Here is an 18319-nt window from a genome sequence, read left to right as displayed (position 1 = left end):
CTTAAGTCTGTGCTAAAATTATCTTTATTTCACATTGTTACAGAAATTATCGTCGGCTTTAGGGGTGGGCAACGGTCGGTTTGGTCCGGTTTTACTCTACAACGGTTCGGTTTTCGGTTTTGAATATCTCGAGTCCCAAACCGAACCATTTATTACGGTTCGGTTTTTTTGTAGTACGGTTCGGTTTATACGACCGGTTATATACGGTTAGCTAAAATTTGTTACAAAATAAAATTATACGTCACTTTATGCCTTTAAAATCTAAATCGTAGTATTTTTCAAATATTTAATTTGTGAGACTTAATTTTTTATATAAAAAATTAAAGAAATATATACAGAAAAGAAAAAAAAAACATCGACTGGTGAGAAAGAAGAAAAAACGATCGGATTGAAAATTGAGAGTTGATGATACTAAGTTCTTAAATCTTAATAGGCCCATTATACATAAAAAATCTTATACTTAACAATAATATGACCTATTATACACAAAAACCTTATACTTAATAATAATATGGCCGATTCGATTTTTCGGTTTTTTCGAGGGTTAAAACCGAAAACCGAACCGAAAAACCGAATTTCATAAATTTTAAAACCATAACCGACCGAAAAACCGATAATCGAACCATTTAAACAAATTATTCGGTTCGGTCGGTTTTTTCGGTTTTTCGGGTTTTATGCCCGCCCCTAATCGGCTTTCTAGTGGAAAAAAATAATAGAAACATATTGACGTCATGTGGCTTTTACACATTACTGAACATTGTGTAGGCCTTAAAAAATTAAAATTGTTGGGCTCAAAGAAATTAAGAAAAAGCCCATGGGAGAGAATCGAGGCAACAGGTCCATTAGGGCAAAAGAAATTCATGGGCTTACAACCGACCGCTACATGTGCAACATCGAGACAAAATCTGAGGGAAACATGGATGGAGAAGAGTGAAACAAAAGAAAGGAGAAAAATCCAAGATGGCAACTCAATCATTCACAAACTCGAGCAAACATTTGTCACTTTCAATCTCTATTTTCAGCATCTTTTTCATATTTTAGTTTATCAATTTCAAGTTTTCAAATTTAGTTTTTAGATTTCTAGCTAGTAAAATTATGTTTATTTCAATTCTTATTGACGTAATCATGTGTTTGTGTCTATTGAAGAATTTTGGGATAATACTCATTTTCGTCCTTTTCGTTAACCGTTTTTTCCATTTCAGTCCCTCATGATTTTTGACTGCTTAAATAATCCTTCATGTTTTCAAATTATTCCCTAATTGGTCCCTACCGTTATCCTGACGTTAAGATTAACACTGACTCCTTTACCTTTTACTCCCAAACGCTACAAGAACCCTAATCCCCAAATTAGACGTATGAAGGAAAGGGAAAGGCGAACTCGAAGAAAGGGAAGGGCGAACTCGAAGAAACACCACCGATTTCTTTTTTGAAATTACAGTTTGGTATATTTGCTAAAGTGGAAGTCGGTAATGGCAAAAAGAAGTATAATGTCTCTTGAATTCACCCCGAATTATGGTAATGTTTCTCTTATTTAATATGCTGACTTTGAGGATAAATGTTTTGAGATTTATCACATTTACTTGTGTTACTCTTATGCATTTTAGGCTGGATGCGAACCCACTCTTGTTACGATTAAATTGTACTACAATGGTTCAATGGACAGCAATCGCAAAAGGAAAACGTACAAAGGTGGGAGTACTGAATACTTTGATTTTGTGGATACGGATAAGATAGGCTTGATTGAACTCTGGGGTTATGCTGAGCAAGTAGGATGCGTGGAGAAAGATAAGTTCAGATTTTGGCACAAAATCGGTAAATCTTTTAACAATGATAGATATTTGGAAAGTGATGCTGATATGGTTCAAATTAGGAACCACGTCCCCAAAAACTTTGAAGTGAAAATTCATATTGAACATGATGAATTTGTTTCAATAAATGAGATAGATGCATCTGGTGTGTAATAGCCGAGCCCGGTGTACGGTACGGTTTAAGCTTTATTGTGTTAATTGGGTTATGTGATTAGATGATTATAGTTGTGTTTTGGGCTATAGTATTATTGGTTATTATTTATTTGAGGTGTTAGTTGGTGTTGATTGTTCGTTTCAGCGTTTCGAATCGATTTTTAGTTGTTTTGTTACTGTTCATTGCCGTGAGTAGAGTGCACCCGCGCTCTTAGATGAGTGCCCCCGCGGTGTACTATTCATGATTTTGGTTTTGGAGGGCCGTGGCATCACCGCACCCGCGGCAGTGCAAGGACCGCACCCGCGGTGAGACCGCACCCGCGGTAATTGCAGCACCGCACCCGCGGTGTTCGTGCATGGGATTTATTTTGGTTGCCGTGAGCTTAGCGCACCCGCGGTGCTTGTGTGACCGCACCCGCGGTGTAAGTATGGACGAGTTTTTAAGTGACTTTTTGGGAGTTGTTGGCCATACCTACCTTATCTTCTTTCCTCCATTTCCGATTTTCTCTCTTTTGGCAAGGGTTTTCATCCATTTCTTTAGCTTCCTACCTTTGATTCTTGGCTTTGTTTCGATTTCCGACTTGAGATCATCGTTCTCCGTGGTATAAGGAAGCTTAGGTAAGTTTTTGGTGCGATTCTAATGAGGTTTCGAGTTAAGGGTTATTTTGGATTTGATGTTTTGATGGTTCTATGGATTATTTAGCATGGACTTTTGGATTTAGTCTTGATATTGGTGTTATTTATGGAATATTGTTGTAGGTGGTGTACCAAGAGTATAGTTGGAGGTGTTCTATTGGTTTGTAAGTGGAATTTCATCCTTTTTGCTCACATGATATTATATGTATTGTGTTTTAAAGGTTTCAAAGTGTTATTCCCTTCCATTGATCCATTGTTATGTATTGATTTCATTGATTATCTATTGGAGGCATTGATGTCTCACTATTGTTAAAAAGGGAATACAAGAGATATTATGAGATTGCGAAACGACGGCCTTAAATGCTATTGAGAATTCAAATGTTTTATTGGATTGATTAATCATAGCCATAGCATTGCATGCAATTAGATGATCATCGACCATAGGCTTCTATCCCCTCACAGTTATCGATTTATATCGATGGGATATTGGCAACCACAGTCACAGATACTATTGATATCAATCCAACCATAGAAAAGAGAAATACCATCGTTTTGCTATCTATTGCTATGCTATTGTTACAGTTATTGCTACGTTATTCATGTTTCAGAGTCGATGGTATTTATGATTTAAAAGCCATGTTTTACAGTGTATACTATGTATCATTGCTATGTAAGAGTTCCACTTGCTGAGATTTATTCTCATTTCAGTTATTTTCATGTGATGCAGATAAGAGCGACGGACCGGGACGTTGACTGTGGATGGGGGTCATATGCATACGAAGATTGGAAGGATGATTATTTTGTACCATTTTGTAACATGATCACACTAATGATATTTTGTATTTTGTTATGTCATTGGAATGATCATGTTGTTATTTTGTAAACACTTTTATAAAATGTATTTTGAAACTCCTTCCATGTTTGAAAGAAAATTTTAAATTCCGCTGTATTTTAATTGTATCGGGTCAGGGTGTCACATGGTGTTTTAGAGAAACCAAAAGAAGTTGAACCGAAAACAAGGGCTGGAATCACTGATGAAGATGAGGCAGAATTTTATGATAGTGAGTTTGATTTCGATGAAGATGATAATATTAGGGGAGAAGGGGGAAATATAGTCATTGATGGTGATATTTCCAATGATTTGTTTGAGAGAATGCAAGGTGATGAAGGAGATGATGATTGTGCAGAAAGTGATGAGTTAGAGAGTGCAAATTCGAAATGTATGCCTACTCTGAAAATCCTGATTTGAAGCTTGGTATGATATTTAATTCAAAAAAAAAGGCAAAGTTTGCTATAGAAAGTCATTGTATCAGACGAGGGATGGTAGTGAACTTTGTCAAGAATGATAAAAGTAGGCTTCGAGGTGTGTGCAAAAATAAAGAATGTGAATGGGTTATTCATGTGTCACCAGTGAATAAGGACAGTTGCTGGCAGATAAAGACATTTAAAACTGAGCACAAAAACTGCTATTGGAATGTTAAGAACAAAAACATCAAGTCAAGCTGGTTAGGTGAAACTTTTGTGAGTAAATTGAAATCAAATCCTAAGTTAGGTACCAGAGAGTTCTGAGAAGAGGTTAAATCTACTTTGAATGTATCCCTCACATATAAACAAGCTTATTTGGGTCGGAAAAAAGCATTAAAGCTAGTTGATGGCAGCATAGCGGAACAATTTAGCCAAATAAGAAATTACTGTGCTGAACTGAGAAGGTCCGATGAAGGTGCATCTGTGATTCTGAAACTGACTGTTGGAGATGATGCGCCAAGATTTCAGAGGCTGTATGTGTGCTTCTCGGCCTGTAAACAAGGTTTTAATGAGTCTTGTAGACCTGTGGTTGGAGTGGATGAATGTTTTTTGAAAACCAATATTGGTGGGAAGTTGTTGACAGCAGTTGGCCTAGATCCAAATAACAACATTTTTCCTATTGCTTATGCATTGGTGGAAGGAGAGACAAAGGATAGTTGGATGTGGTTTCTGCAGTTGTTGAATAATGATATTGGCTTTGAGAATGAAGATGGTTGGACCTTCATGTCTGATAAGCAAAAAGGCTTGATTCCTGCCTTTGAGAATTTGTGGACATGTTATTTATTTTTTGTGGGATTTTAATGGTTGTGGAAGTAAATGTCGTAGTTTTGAAAATCTCTTCATTTTAATGGTGCTGGTATTTGAATTGGGAAATCTCTTAATGGTGCTGGTTGTGCTGATCCAACATTTTAATGGTGCTGGTTGTGCTGGCATTTTAATTGACACTGCTATTCGTAATAGTGCTGGTACTCATACATCTAAAATTTGGACACAAATAATTAACAATCACAGTTGCAAACAGAAGATGAATATTATACATCTTACTCAAGTCATTGTTGAAGACAGATTGTTGCATTGTTAATTCAAATCCCATAATACATAAAAGAAACTTCAGTGTTTACACAAGAGCAGGATAATCGAAAATGATACAAACACATGCATCACTAGCTGTTCCTCACTAGCTGCGCCACCAACAGAAGCAACAACAACTCTATTTATCTTCACCAAGGTGTAGAGACTGTAGTATTTATTTGAGCTCTTTAGACAACTCTTCCATTTTCAATGCATTTTTTCGATTCTCACGTTCTAATTCCCTTTGAGCCTCCACTAAGTGGGCTATTCTTTCATACTCTTTCGGTTTTCCGCTCGAACTTGCATCACATGTTGAACTTGAACATTTTGCCTCGTAAGAGTTAAAAGTAGCAGCTCCACCAGATTGTTTTTTCATGTACTCATCAAAAGATTTCAATGCCTCTTCTCTACTCCAATAGGATTTGTGAGAAGCTCCACTGTATTTATTCACTTGAAGTTGAGCCTCCTCCCAATTCTCGTAAACACCGGGTTTTCGTCCAACAAATACAACATATGTTTTCCTCTACATTAAATAAGAAATTTCAAAATTAAAAAAAATTCATAAAGTAAACATGAAAATCACGTAAGCAAATCACAGAGAAAGTTACACAATACAAACTAAATTTGTAATAAAATAATAATGCTACTACTCTGTTCAAAAATTTTGATAAACCACCTTCGAAATTAGAAAAATATCCTAACAAATATCCTAAAATTTTTGAAGAAACCAACTTCGAGTTGGTCCCCATCATTATCCTAACAATTTACCAAAATATTGATAAACCACCTTCGAAATTTAAATTCGAAAATGTTGAGATACAGTATATACATACATATTCCATTTCAAAATTACATAAAAGTTCACAAAATACGAATGCTACGAACATAATAATCGAGAAGCTACAACAAAATCATGGAAAATAATTAAAAGCCTTTACCATGGTAGATGTTGTAATGAAATCAATGAATCTGAATTGCTACATTTTCTTCGAGTTCGACATTCTCTTTCCTTCCATCGTTTGATTTGGGGATTAGGGTTCTTGTACAGGTGGGGGAGTAATTTTGAAAAGAAATACTCGACAGACTGCCTTCATTAACAAATGATCATGTGAGTGGCACGTGATATGAGTCAACGTTAATCTTAACGTCAGGATAACGGTAGGGACCGATTCGGGAATATTTTGAAAACATGATGGATTATTTAAGCAGTCAAAAATCATGAGGGACTGAAATGGGAAAAGCGGTTAACGAAAAGGACGAAAATGAGTATTATCCCAAGAATTTTATTCTAATTTTTCAGCATCACACCGAGTAGCATATAACTGATATTTGATTCAGAATTCATTCGCTGTTTTAGGAGTTAGATTTGCGCTTTGCTTCGGTTTATTTCGATTTTGGCACGTGTTTGTGCCTGACATGCTCGCACAAAAGTTCAAAGAAACAATTTGGCGTGCACAATTGCCTCCAAACAAATCGAACACCGGAAAAATGAAAGAATTATCCAGCCACAAGGGAAAGATCGACGTGGTCAAGGAGAATAAACTGATTTTGGTGGGAGATCAGTTGTCGAACTTGTGCAAAAGTTCGAGGAGGATACTGTAAAAGATGGGAATGTGCAACATGGGACTCAGGAAGTTCTAGGAGGTTATCTTACACTCGAGTCAATTTTTAAAGATATGACCAGGAATTTCACTACAACTATGAACAACTTCATGAAAGAAGGTCGGGTAGTGGCACGAATCATCAGTTGATGACAAATATAATGATCCAGAAAATAAAGAGACTGAGGAGCAAGTTCAAGTCTCAGAGAACTCTCGAGCAAGAAAAAATATCCGCTTGGAGTTACTTCAAAAAATATTCCATGACAGTGGAGAAATACATGTCTCAGCCAGAGAGGTATGAGGATGCAGGAGTTCGAGGATCACCAATTATGAATTTGGAGACTCATGCTTGGGGGCACCACATTTTGATACATTGAATGAGGTTAACAAGGGTAATCTTGTTTAAGGGACATGTCTTGTCTCGAATCACATGACTTGTGAACCCATAGTAGGTTGTATCTTTGAATCATTAAATATCATATAAGTATTGATTTATCTGTTACCATTGAGATTTTCAAATTCAAAGAAGTTGAATTTGATGATTAAGTTTGATGGAGATCAAACATATTGCTTATAAAGATGTTTGTAAGTGAATTTCATATTTGAAAGTTGTGGGTAAACATGACTTCCAAAATTTTGAGGAGAGTGTGAGTGCCTAAATTTTGTGAAAGAGTTCTAAAATTGACAGCTGTCAAAATTTGAGCCAGTTGACAGTTTACTTTGAATAGTTGACTTTGACTCGGTGGTTTTCGAAAAGTTTGATTTTTTATTATTATAACGAGTTGTACACACTCGTCACATGGATGATGTCTAATCGTCGATCGGGATTATGATAAAATCACGATCATATATTGTTTGATTAATACACTTGGAGTATCCTAGTGAAGCTCTAACTAGTAGAAGTTCTAGTTAAACAAAAAACGATCAGTATGAATTTTGACTCATTACACTTGAGTATCCTATCAAACTCTTACTAGGAGTTTTGACATGTTGATCCAGAGTTTCCTACTAAAATATAATCCAGATTGTCAAATTAAAGGAAGTTGAATTTGGTGATTAAGTTTGCTAGATATCAAACATATTGCTTATAAAGATATTTGTAGATGGATTCATTATTTGTAAGTTGTGAGTAAGCATGACTGCCAAAATTGTGAGGAGAGTGCAACTGCCTAAATTTTGTGAAGGAGTTCCAAATTGACAGCTGTCAAAATTTGGGTCAGTGGACAGTTTACTTTGGATAGTTGACTTTGACTCGTTGGTTTTCGAAATGTTTGATTTTAATTATTATAACAAGTTGTGTACATTCGTCACATCGGTGATATCTAATTTTCGATCACGACTATGATAAAACCACGATCTTATATTGTTTGATTAATACATTTGGAGTATCCCGGTGAAACTCTAACTAGTAAAAGCCCTATTTAGACAAAACACCCAGTCGGAAATTTGACTCTGATAGGTACAAGCCTAATATGTTTATTTAACCCAACTCAATTAATTATTTGTTGGATTAATAAGAATAAGCCCAATTTAATAAGCCTATTTATTTAGTTCTAACATTATTGAGGCCCAGAATTTGGATTGTGTTTGCGAAAGCCCAAGCCCATCAAACACTCCTGAGAATCTATAAATAGAGGAACTCCCACACAATTCAAGGTATGATCTCATTTTTATAAAAGTTCTTTAGTTCTCTGAGTTTTCTTGGAACTCCTTACTGACTTGAGCGTCAGAGTGTCTACTTCGGGAACCCTCCCGATGCCTACTTAACGAGTGTTCGTGACGCAGGTGACGCCCCACAAATTAACTGTATATCGTCTATGTGGATCCGTTTACTAGCCATGTGAACTCGTTTACGGGCCAAGTGGACCAATTACTAATCAGTCGGATCTCTCGTGTGCAGTCTACGTGACTCATTTATTTTAGTTGCATCAGCTTGGCATACCATATGAAGATGACCTTGCCCGTAAGCGGTGGTGGCATTGACGGTTGTATGATTGCTACTTGAGGCGGGAAACGTACCATATGAAGATGGCCGTGCCCGTAGTGAGTTTCATCTCCAAGCACAGGTTCTCGAGCGGTGAGGGCAGCAGCGGGACCTCTAATCAAAGGCGGTGTTGCTTTTTAACTGTTCGTAGAGAAGGACAACTTGGTGTGCGAACCAGGAGGCAGAGATGGTCTTGCTACAACGGTCATAGATCGGAGCCATGGTGGACGAATTGCTTGTTGGGGGAGACCAGTGGCTTTGTTGGTGATGAGATGCAACAACAAAAAGGATTGGTGGTGGCAGGAGGCTAGAGTTGGAGTTTCATGTTGCTTGGGGCCCCCATCATCATCATCTTTATTATTATTATTATTATTATATGTTAAAAAAACGTGTGAGCTACATATATATATATATATATATATATATATATATATATATATATATATATATATATATATATATATATATGTATAATATGCATATATTTTGATTATGCTAAATATTCCAATCCTTTGGTCTGAGGTGTTGACTGATATATTTTAGGTTCGGGAAAATTTCAAGTTTTTTAAGCTTTTGAGAGGTCTGTTGATTTTATATTGACCTCGGAAATAAATGGTGTTGAGTTGAATTTTTTTTTTTTTTTTTGTAATTTTTTATTTGCATGACATGTATTGTTTGTAGGTTTTTTGATAAATAAAAAAGAAAGAAAAAAATTGAAAAATATGTGCAGGTTGTGTTCCTCAAGGGAAGGAGTATTCCTTGCTAATGGCCAACCACCGGAATAGCCAAACTTTAATAAGTAGCTCTATCAAGAGTGACACTTCTGATAGTGACTATTCAAAATCTGATGCCGCCGACTTCTCGAGTGGTTCGGGTTTTTTAGTGACTCCAAGACTCGATCTTTAGATTCTCATGGATTCCCTAGGGGATCTTCGCCATTAGAGAATCCCTTGTTGGGTGATGATCCTGAAATGAGCGAACCTTTAAGTGGTTACGATAAGGATGCTATGTCTGACCAAGATGTCGGGAGTTTGCGCGAAGTGCTTGGAATACCACCCGAGTGTGACATTAAGGTTCCAGGACCTCAAGATGATTGTCATAACCCGCCGCCGGATTACTTCACCATTTTTCTCGAATACTTTAATGGTGGACTTATGTTTTTTCCGCAACCTCTACTAGTGGAGTTGGTTAAAAGCCTCGGTATGGGCTTTAGTCAATTGACTCCAAATTTCGTTATAGTTTATTCGGCCTTTTGTCATAAGATGAAGGAAATTCACATGCCCTTGTCTGTAGAATTGTTCCACTCACTTTTCTCGGCGCGTAGAAGCAAACCGGATTCGCACGTTTACTTCCAACCTCGGGCCAAATGAAATTTTTGTCCCGAATTCCGTCTCCTAGGAGTTCTTGGAAATCTCACTTTTTCTATGTTAAGGACTGCGGGTGGGGCATACCTGTGGTCTGGAGTTCGGGACTTCGAGTGATTGCGATGAGAGGGACTCACCATGCACTTCAACTTCAATGTCGTGATTTAGGTCTTTTTGAAGAACTTTATAATCCTAGAAATTTAATAACTGCTGGTATTTTTTGTATTCTGTGTTTGTAATTTGTTATTGCACTATTTTAATTTTGCATTATAATTTGTTGTTTATCTCTTATTTATATGACTTTTTTGGCAAATCCTCATTTGCAGGTGATAGATTTGACTTGGCCACGATTCGGGCTCGCAAGAACACGTTTGGGAGGCAATCCCCGCTTGCTGGAAATAGTAGAGCGCCTGCGGATCGTGTTGCTCATGATTCTCGTGACACTATGCGTAGGGGACTCCCACCGGCACGCTCTGAGCATGTCCGTGTGTCGGGTTCTAACTCGCAAAAGAAAACTAATTATTCGCCATCAAGCAAAACTTTGGAGATTAGGCCTGCGAACGGGGGAGGAGAGGCAAAAAACGAGCTCATGAAGGGGTGCAAAAGAAGATTGATGATGAAATGCAAAAGAATCCTAAGAGGATCCGTGCGGACGATGAAGGAGCACCTTCCAAGATTTCCCGTGTTAAGCATATCTTAGTCGATGGGGTGAACCATAGGGAGAAAGCTGACTCTTTCTAGGATTTAGATGATCCAGAGATTGGATGGAAGAAAGGACGGAGCATTGTCGGAGACTATGACATGGTCCATCTAGGGTCGCTGTCCACGGATTCATTTGCTCACTCCCTTGCCTGGAATTCGTGTCAGGTATTGTGCTTATTATGTTAGCATATTATGGGTTTTGTTTGCATTTTGATCGTTTGGCCTTATCTTTGCAGAGTTTGTCATTAGCTAGTGTTGTGCGAGTTTGGGAGGAAAAATTGCGCAATTGTCAAGATAAGCTGCGAGAAGAGGTTGTTCGGCTGAAAGAAGAGAAGATTCATCTTACTCAGGAGAAAGAAAAGGCCAACTTGGAGCTGATGCAAGTGCAGGAAAAGCTTGCGGACAAGATAAAAGAATTTACGATCCTTGAAGAGAAGTATTCCACTGAGGTGAAGACTGGAGGTCAATTCCTTGACTCCGAGGCGGGCAATAATCTTTTGAAAAGGACTGAGGAGAAAGGCGTTCAGAATTTCAAAGCATCGTCAGCATTTAGAGAGGAGGTACTTGATCGTGCCATGATCATTCATGATGAGGTAGTTCTGGACTGTCGAAACCAACTGAGGAAGAAACTTGTGCCTGAAGAGATAGTGATGATGATTGAGCCCAGCGTCTCGAAGGTGGGTGGAGGATCCATGGTTGATGTCCCTTCGAACAATGCTGAGATGATTGACGCTTTGGATCTCCTCCCTACTGAGGGGGAAGCATAGCATTAAGTAGCATGTATTATTACTCCTTAGCTTTGTTTACCTTCATTTGCTATTTGTCGTAATATCCTTTATCGTGCTTTCGCATGGATTAGATATTCGTTTCATTTGAGCTCTAAGGCCGCGATACTTTCACATTTGAAGATTTCATATACAATTTCTCTCATATTATGCTAAGTGTAGTAGTTTTGTTTGTGATGGCGTAATGCTTGTTTTCATGTGTACTTGGGAGGGGATCAATCTCCCAAGATTTTGTCTCACTGGGAAGTCCTAAACCCCCATTAAGTGTGGTGAGGTATCCCGGGACTTGTTTCATCGTCGACCTTCTCTAGAGTCGTCATGTAAGCAATCCCACGAGGTTGGCCAAACCTCTTTTTTTTTTTCTTTTTTCTTTGGGAGCCTTCGACGACTACATTGGAAGGTGATGATATAAGCATACATACTCGGAATATTACACCTGAAAAAATCTCTTGCTAACATTGGAGAATAATTGATAATCTTATTGAATACTATAATGATGGAGATACATTGGCAATATGATGACACATGAAACAACCAAACATAAACTATTATTTTCTTTTTCAACTACGTCCCTCTATGAATAAAACTTCTTCAGATTTGCTACATTCCACGGCCGAGGTAGTACTTTCCCACTTTGGTGTTGGAGGCGATAAGTACCCATCTTGATTATCTCTACCACTTTATAGGGGCCCTCCCACTTTAGGTCAAGTTTTCCGACTGAACGCAAGACATCAGCTTTTCTCATCACAAAGTCTCCTACTTGGAAGGATCTTGGATTTACTCGATCATTATAAACCTTAGCCATGCGTTCCCTGTACCTTTCTGCGCGGACGGATGATTATTCTCGCAATTCGTCGATTAAATCCAAGAAGGCTCGAAGGGACTGATCGTTCTCAAGCTGCTTATATTTTTTCAGCCTCAATGAAGTTTCTCCTATCTCAGCGGGGGCTACAGCTTCAACACCATAAGCTAAATTGAAAGGTGATTCCCCTTTTGATGTGCGTGGTGTAGTTCGGTACGCCCACAATGCGCTCGGCAATTCGTCCACCCAACTTTCTTTAGTGTTGCCGAGACGGGTCTTCAGATGCTGCAAGATAGTTCGGTTAGTTACCTCTGTTTGCCCATTGGCTTGTGGGTTCCCGGCCGACGTAAATAGTTGTTTGATAGAGAGACCCTGACACCATTCCTTTAGTCTTGCTCCAGAGAACTGAGTGTCGTTGTCCGAGATCAGAGCTCAAGGAATCCCAAACCTGCACACTATGTTTTTCTACAGAAAACATATGACGTCTTTCTCCGAAATTTTCGCCAATGCCTCTGCCTCGACCCACTTCGTGAAATAATATACGGCAACTATGAGAAATTTTCTCTGCCCCGTAGCTGGGGGAAAGGGTCCTACCAAGTCTATTCCCCACTTGGCAAGGGTATGGGGCTTCCAAGTGGTTGTAACAACGTCGCGGGTTGGTGATGGATATTGGCGTGCTCTTGGCAAGATCGACACCGCTTAACCAACTCCATGGCATATTTCCTTATGGTTGGCCAAAAGTAACCTTGTCGTAAGGTTTTGGCAGCCAATGCTTTCCCTCCCAAGTGGTTTCCACTTATTCTTTCGTGGATCTCACGAAGAACGTAGTTTGCCTTGCTAGGAGTGAGACACTTCAGGAATGGCTGAGAGTAACCTCGTTTATAAAGCTCACCATCTATAATTGTTAATCCCGCAGCTCTTATCCTTAGCTTACGTGCAGCGACGGGATCTCGAGGGAGATCGTCACGCATTAAATAGTTAACAATCTCTTCTTTCCAGCTTGGTTCTTCTCCTTCAACGCAAAAGATGTTGCAGCTGGCCTTCTCCGCCTCCTCTTTACTGATTGTCAAGAAAGTTATCGTTCTGTTGTCTATGTTAGTCCAGGAACTGTCTATCTTGGCCAGACGGTCTGCCACTTCATTATTCTCCCTGGGCACCTGTTTTATCTCATAGCTCTCCAGTAGAGCGAGTAATTCGTTAACTCGGTTCACATATTGGTTCATTTTTTCCTCTTTGGATTCGTAAGTTTCATTGAGTTGGTTAACGACTAGCTAGGAATCACTGTGCACCACCAGACTTCTTGCTCATGCCGACAGAGCCAACTTAATTCCTGCTACGAATGCTTCATATTCGGCCTCATTATTTGATGTGGGGAATTTAAATTTGATGGAATACATCAATTTATCACCTTGAGGGCTTTCTAGCAACAGGCTGGCTCCGCTCCCGTGCGAATTTGGGGATCCATCGACATGGACCAGCCAAGTCTGGACGGAGCATTCTGCCTCATTAGTGGTCATTTCAACAAGAAAATCTGCAATAACTTGTGCTTTAATGGCTGGGCGAGGTTTAAACTCAAGTCCGAATTTGCTCAGCTCAACGGCCCACTTAACCATTCGACCCGACGCCTCTGGACTAGATAGCACTTGCTTTAGAGGGTGATTGGTGAGCACCACCACTTGGTGACATAGCAAATATGGGCGTAATTTTCTTCCGGCAACTACTAAGGCAAGCGCTAATTTCTCGATGTTGGTATATCGGAGCTCAGCTCCATGTAAGGTCCGAATTATATAATACACATGTTTATGCTCTCTTTCTTCATTCACCACGAGCACAGCGCTAACTGCTTCAGGTGAGACTGCCAAATAAAGAATCATTGCGTCCCCAAATCGAGGTTTTGATAAGAGTGGCGGTGTGGACAAATACTTCTTTAACTCTTCGAATGCTTGCTAACATTCTTTCGTCCACTTGAATCCCTTTCCTTGCCTTAGAACTTTGAAGAATGGCAGGCCTTTGTCTGCAGATCTAGAGATGAAACGGTTCAAAGCAAGAATGAAAAGTCAAAAGCAATACAAAAGTAATAAAGAGATAGAGAAGATAATGCGTACTCATATTTGCAGCCACGGACCACTCACAATTCTTCTTGCACTTATTTTTTCTTCTTTTGGTTTATTCACGTCTATTCATACTTATAGTACTCCGAGGTTTTTTTTTTCGAGGAAATAAAATCATTCCAAAAATATATAAATATATATATTTCATAAATAAAAAACCATTTTCCCTACGAAGAGGGAATAAAATCAATTCCCAAAACCTGCACAATATTTTTTGATCTTTGATTGATTGCTTTACATAAATAATTTATACTCTCGATCACCTCCATTTAACTGAAACTGCTCGAGAGTGGGAGGCCCATGATAGGTACAAGCCTAATATATTTATTTAACCCAATTCAATTAATTATTTGTTGGATTAATAAGAATAAGCCCAATTTAATAAGCCTATTTATTTAGTTCTAACATTATTGAGGCCCAGAATTTGGATGGTGTTTGCGAAAGCCCAAGCCCATAAAACATTCCTGAGAATCTATAAATAGAGGAACTCCCACAAAATTCAAGGTATGCTCTCATTTTTATAAAAGCTCTTTAGTTCTCTGAGTTTTCTTGGAACTGCTTACTGACTTGAGCGTCGAAGTGTCTACGTCGAGAACCCTCCCGACGCCCACTTAACGAGTGTTTGTGACGCAGGTGACGCCCCGCAAATTAACTGTTTATCGTCTACATGGATCCGTTTACCAGCCAGGTGAGCTCGTACCAATTATTAATCAAACGGATCTCGCGTGTGCGGTCTAAATGACTCATTTATTTTAGCTGCATCAGACTCATTGCACATAATTAGCCTATCAAACTTTAACTATGAATTTTGACACGTTGATCCAGAGTTTCTTAATAAAATATTATCTAGATAATATTACATTATCTAGACATGATCTAGATAATATTGCACACTATCTAGATGATGTTTTAATTGGCCAAAACTTCTAGTAGGATTCTACCTCATCCATGATATCTGTAAATACACTTTCACATGTCAAACTTTGATGATAGACAATTTCTCTCTCATCTACATCGAATTTCGTCCACCCCTATTTCTTGTAAATAATTTTTCAGCCACCACCCTCTCACAACCACCGCATCGCCATCGGGACACTTGTGGTGGGCTTTAATGACTCTAATGCAAAAACGATCTTTATTTTAATAATATTTTACGGTTTTATCTAATTTTGGTATTTACTTTATCTGTATATCCATGCAAACTGTATAAATAAAATCATTGAATATATAATAGGTACCATGAGTTCTGCCTCTCAATGAGATCATGAAACTCATTAGAAAGTTTACCATATATCTAAACAGGTTCCTTGTTGAATCAGCCACCTAAAATAAGGATAAAAAGTCGCTTGAACTTGAGACTAGCATATGTAATGTAAACGTCATGTTTCATTGGTAAGGACATTAAAATATCCATTCATATAAATGGATGATCATTGATGATTCACTAAACAACTGTCCCTCAGACTTTCCAAGTGGTTATCATTTATCGAGTGAATAGTTTGTGTTTATGGTTGTACACCATTAGTCATTTGACTTGGGACAATGTAAAGGCTCTACGTACTAGCATGCACTTTGATTTTTTTACCGACTCCATTGAAGTCATCAAGTGGCGAGGTTGGGTGTAGTTTCAAAATATGTAGGAGCAATGTATTGTAGTCGGGGATTCACCGCTTGCCTACGAGTAAAGATATCTTATTTGATCTGATGAGCTAATAGTGCGATGAATCTTTGGCCAGAGTAAGACATGTGAATTTTGGAAATGTTTCCTTAATTGCACATACCATATTGGTATATCGAGAGTTGCATATGAATTTAATAACGATGTGATTTATCAAAGATTGATAACAAAATATGTTATCAAAGGTTGATAACAAAATATAACAGAACGCAAGACAAAATTCCTCTCTCCTCCCACTCAATATTTCGGCCATCACATATTTTTCAAGGAAAAATTTTGACCTACATTGTTTCCTCCGCCACCGCTCGTTTTCGCCGCATTGACTCCGGATTTCTAAAATTTAGGTGTCCTAGTATCAACGTAGAAATTTTTTGAGATCTCTACTGTGTTCCCAACAAAGAACATAGTTTCTGATCGTTGACTTAATTTGACGATCAAAACGAGAAAGATCTATTCGAAGAGATTTACAAGAACGACTATCTCTGCTTAAAAACTATAATAGGTTGGAGCTTGCATTATATACACAAAAATTTTAAACTTTCTCTGCGCCTTGGGTGTGAAAAACCGATACTCCAACATCGTGAAATTGATTCGGAGATTAAAGAAAGACAATTCAAATAAATTGTTCGTATAGACTCACAAAAAAAAACTATCTTCACTAATCTCGTAATAGTTAAAACCAAGTTTTTAGACATTGAAGGTATATAAATCGATAAATACATTATTTTTGGATTGAGAACTATATGACAGGCAAACAATTTTTACTTTTCAAAAATTAAAATTTTAGACTTTTGTTGCATCTTGGGTGCGAGAGAATAATACATTATCAGCTCATTCATCGACCTCTCGGCCGATAACTCTCACATGATCGCACCAACGCACCGCAGCCACCGTAATGCCCTTTTGATCTCAACGTTTAAATCTTCTCGTTTCTCTAGTGAGGTCTAGAAGAGGAACAAAATAATCAATTGCATACTAGACTTGACGATTGAAGAAAGAAGATTACCTCAATTGATTGCTTGTAGGGATTGACAACAAGAGATATCTCCGTCAATTTCGAAATAGTTGGTGTCAATGTATCTATTGACTAAAGGTAAACAAACAATAAGCCCCTTATTATTGGTTTAAAATAATATAAGTACTCAAACATTATTTTGCATGTTGAAATAAAATTTTAAATTTTCATTGTACATTGAGTACGAAAACATGATACTCCAACAATATATGTAAGAAATATGACACTAAATAATAGATAATCAAACATATCATAAGTCAGATCCCATTTATTCCTTCTATAATTTCATTATCTTGGTATAATATTAGTTCGATTCTTTCTAAATTGCTAGTGTGTATTTAATTAATTTATAGTGTGTGTAGTAATATATTTATAATCAAACATATAAATAAGTCGGATCCCATATATTCCTTCTATAATTCCATTATCTTGGTATAATATTAGTTCGATTCTTTCTAAATTGCTAATGTGTATTTAATTAATTTATAGTGTGTGTGTAGTAATATATTTAAAATTTGTTAATAAATAAATTTATAAGCGTAGCCTATATATTCTTTCTATAATTTCGGGTGGGTTTAAATATAAAATTGTAGCTTAAGAAAAGTATTTGGATAAGTCTGTTGAAAAATAATATTTAAAATGTGTGTATTGAATATTTGAATGTTGAATATTTGAATATTGAAAATAAGAGTTGTAAATATTGAAAATTAGAGTGTGATGATGTAGGTAATGATGTATTTTATTTTTGGATTATTTGTAAAGATTTCCTATAAATAGATCTCTCATTTGTGAAGAAAATCACAATTGAGTAGAGAGAAAAATATTATAAAGTGTGTAGTTTGATAAATTTTAAGAGTTTGAGATTTTTATTTTTTACCATAAATTTTTAAATTTTCACAACATGTTATCAGCACGAAGCTCTAAAAGTCCTCCATACTTTTCCAAACTCCAAACAGAAGAAAAAGGTAACAAAAGTAATAATATTTATTTTACTGTTATTTATTTATTGTGTATATATTTTGTGGGGACCCGGACGCTAATCATGTTCTTAATCGTCATTGGGACTAAATCAATTATAATAATCAGGGTCTAATTTTAATTTTTTTTTTAAAATGCGGAAGGTAATGGAATCAAACTCCTATACATATCAGTATAAAAGTATAAATCTGATAAAATATACAATCATACATACTCAGGTTCAACAACTACTATCAAGTGTTTAAACCATATCTCTAGTCCAAGTCCGGTATCACCACTCTAATCTCGATCTGTCTTCATCTCTGTGACCCTGTACCTGTCCCACC

At 37.4% G+C, this 18319-nt stretch overlaps 2 protein-coding genes across 3 annotated transcripts; both read left to right on the top strand.

Moving 5' to 3' along the window:
* The first annotated feature begins 3917 nt into the window (after nt 1-3917).
* Nucleotides 3918-4703, top strand: LOC140842877 (uncharacterized). Its single transcript, XM_073211079.1, has 2 exons — nt 3918-4149; nt 4213-4703. Exons 1-2 carry the CDS (start codon nt 3918-3920, stop codon nt 4701-4703), a joined length of 723 nt encoding a protein of 240 aa, XP_073067180.1.
* A 4753-nt stretch (nt 4704-9456) lies between these two features.
* Nucleotides 9457-12226, top strand: LOC140803757 (uncharacterized). 2 transcript variants are annotated; one of them, XM_073159641.1, is made up of 3 exons: nt 9457-10135; nt 10249-10789; nt 10861-12226. In XM_073159641.1, the coding sequence occupies exons 2-3, from the start codon at nt 10724-10726 to the stop codon at nt 11389-11391; spliced, it is 597 nt and encodes a 198-aa protein (XP_073015742.1). In that variant the 5' UTR covers nt 9457-10135; nt 10249-10723; the 3' UTR covers nt 11392-12226. The 2 variants fall into 2 exon arrangements, with proteins under 2 accessions (XP_073015742.1, XP_073015741.1); XM_073159640.1 differs by having other exon boundaries at nt 9457-10789.
* The last annotated feature ends 6093 nt before the right edge of the window (nt 12227-18319 follow it).

The sequence above is a fragment of the Primulina eburnea genome, chromosome 10 (genome assembly GCF_022965805.1).
Source record: "Primulina eburnea isolate SZY01 chromosome 10, ASM2296580v1, whole genome shotgun sequence".
NCBI lineage: Eukaryota > Viridiplantae > Streptophyta > Magnoliopsida > Lamiales > Gesneriaceae > Primulina > Primulina eburnea.
Note: the sequence above shows the minus strand (reverse complement) of the source record. Positions and strands in the feature narration are given on the sequence as shown.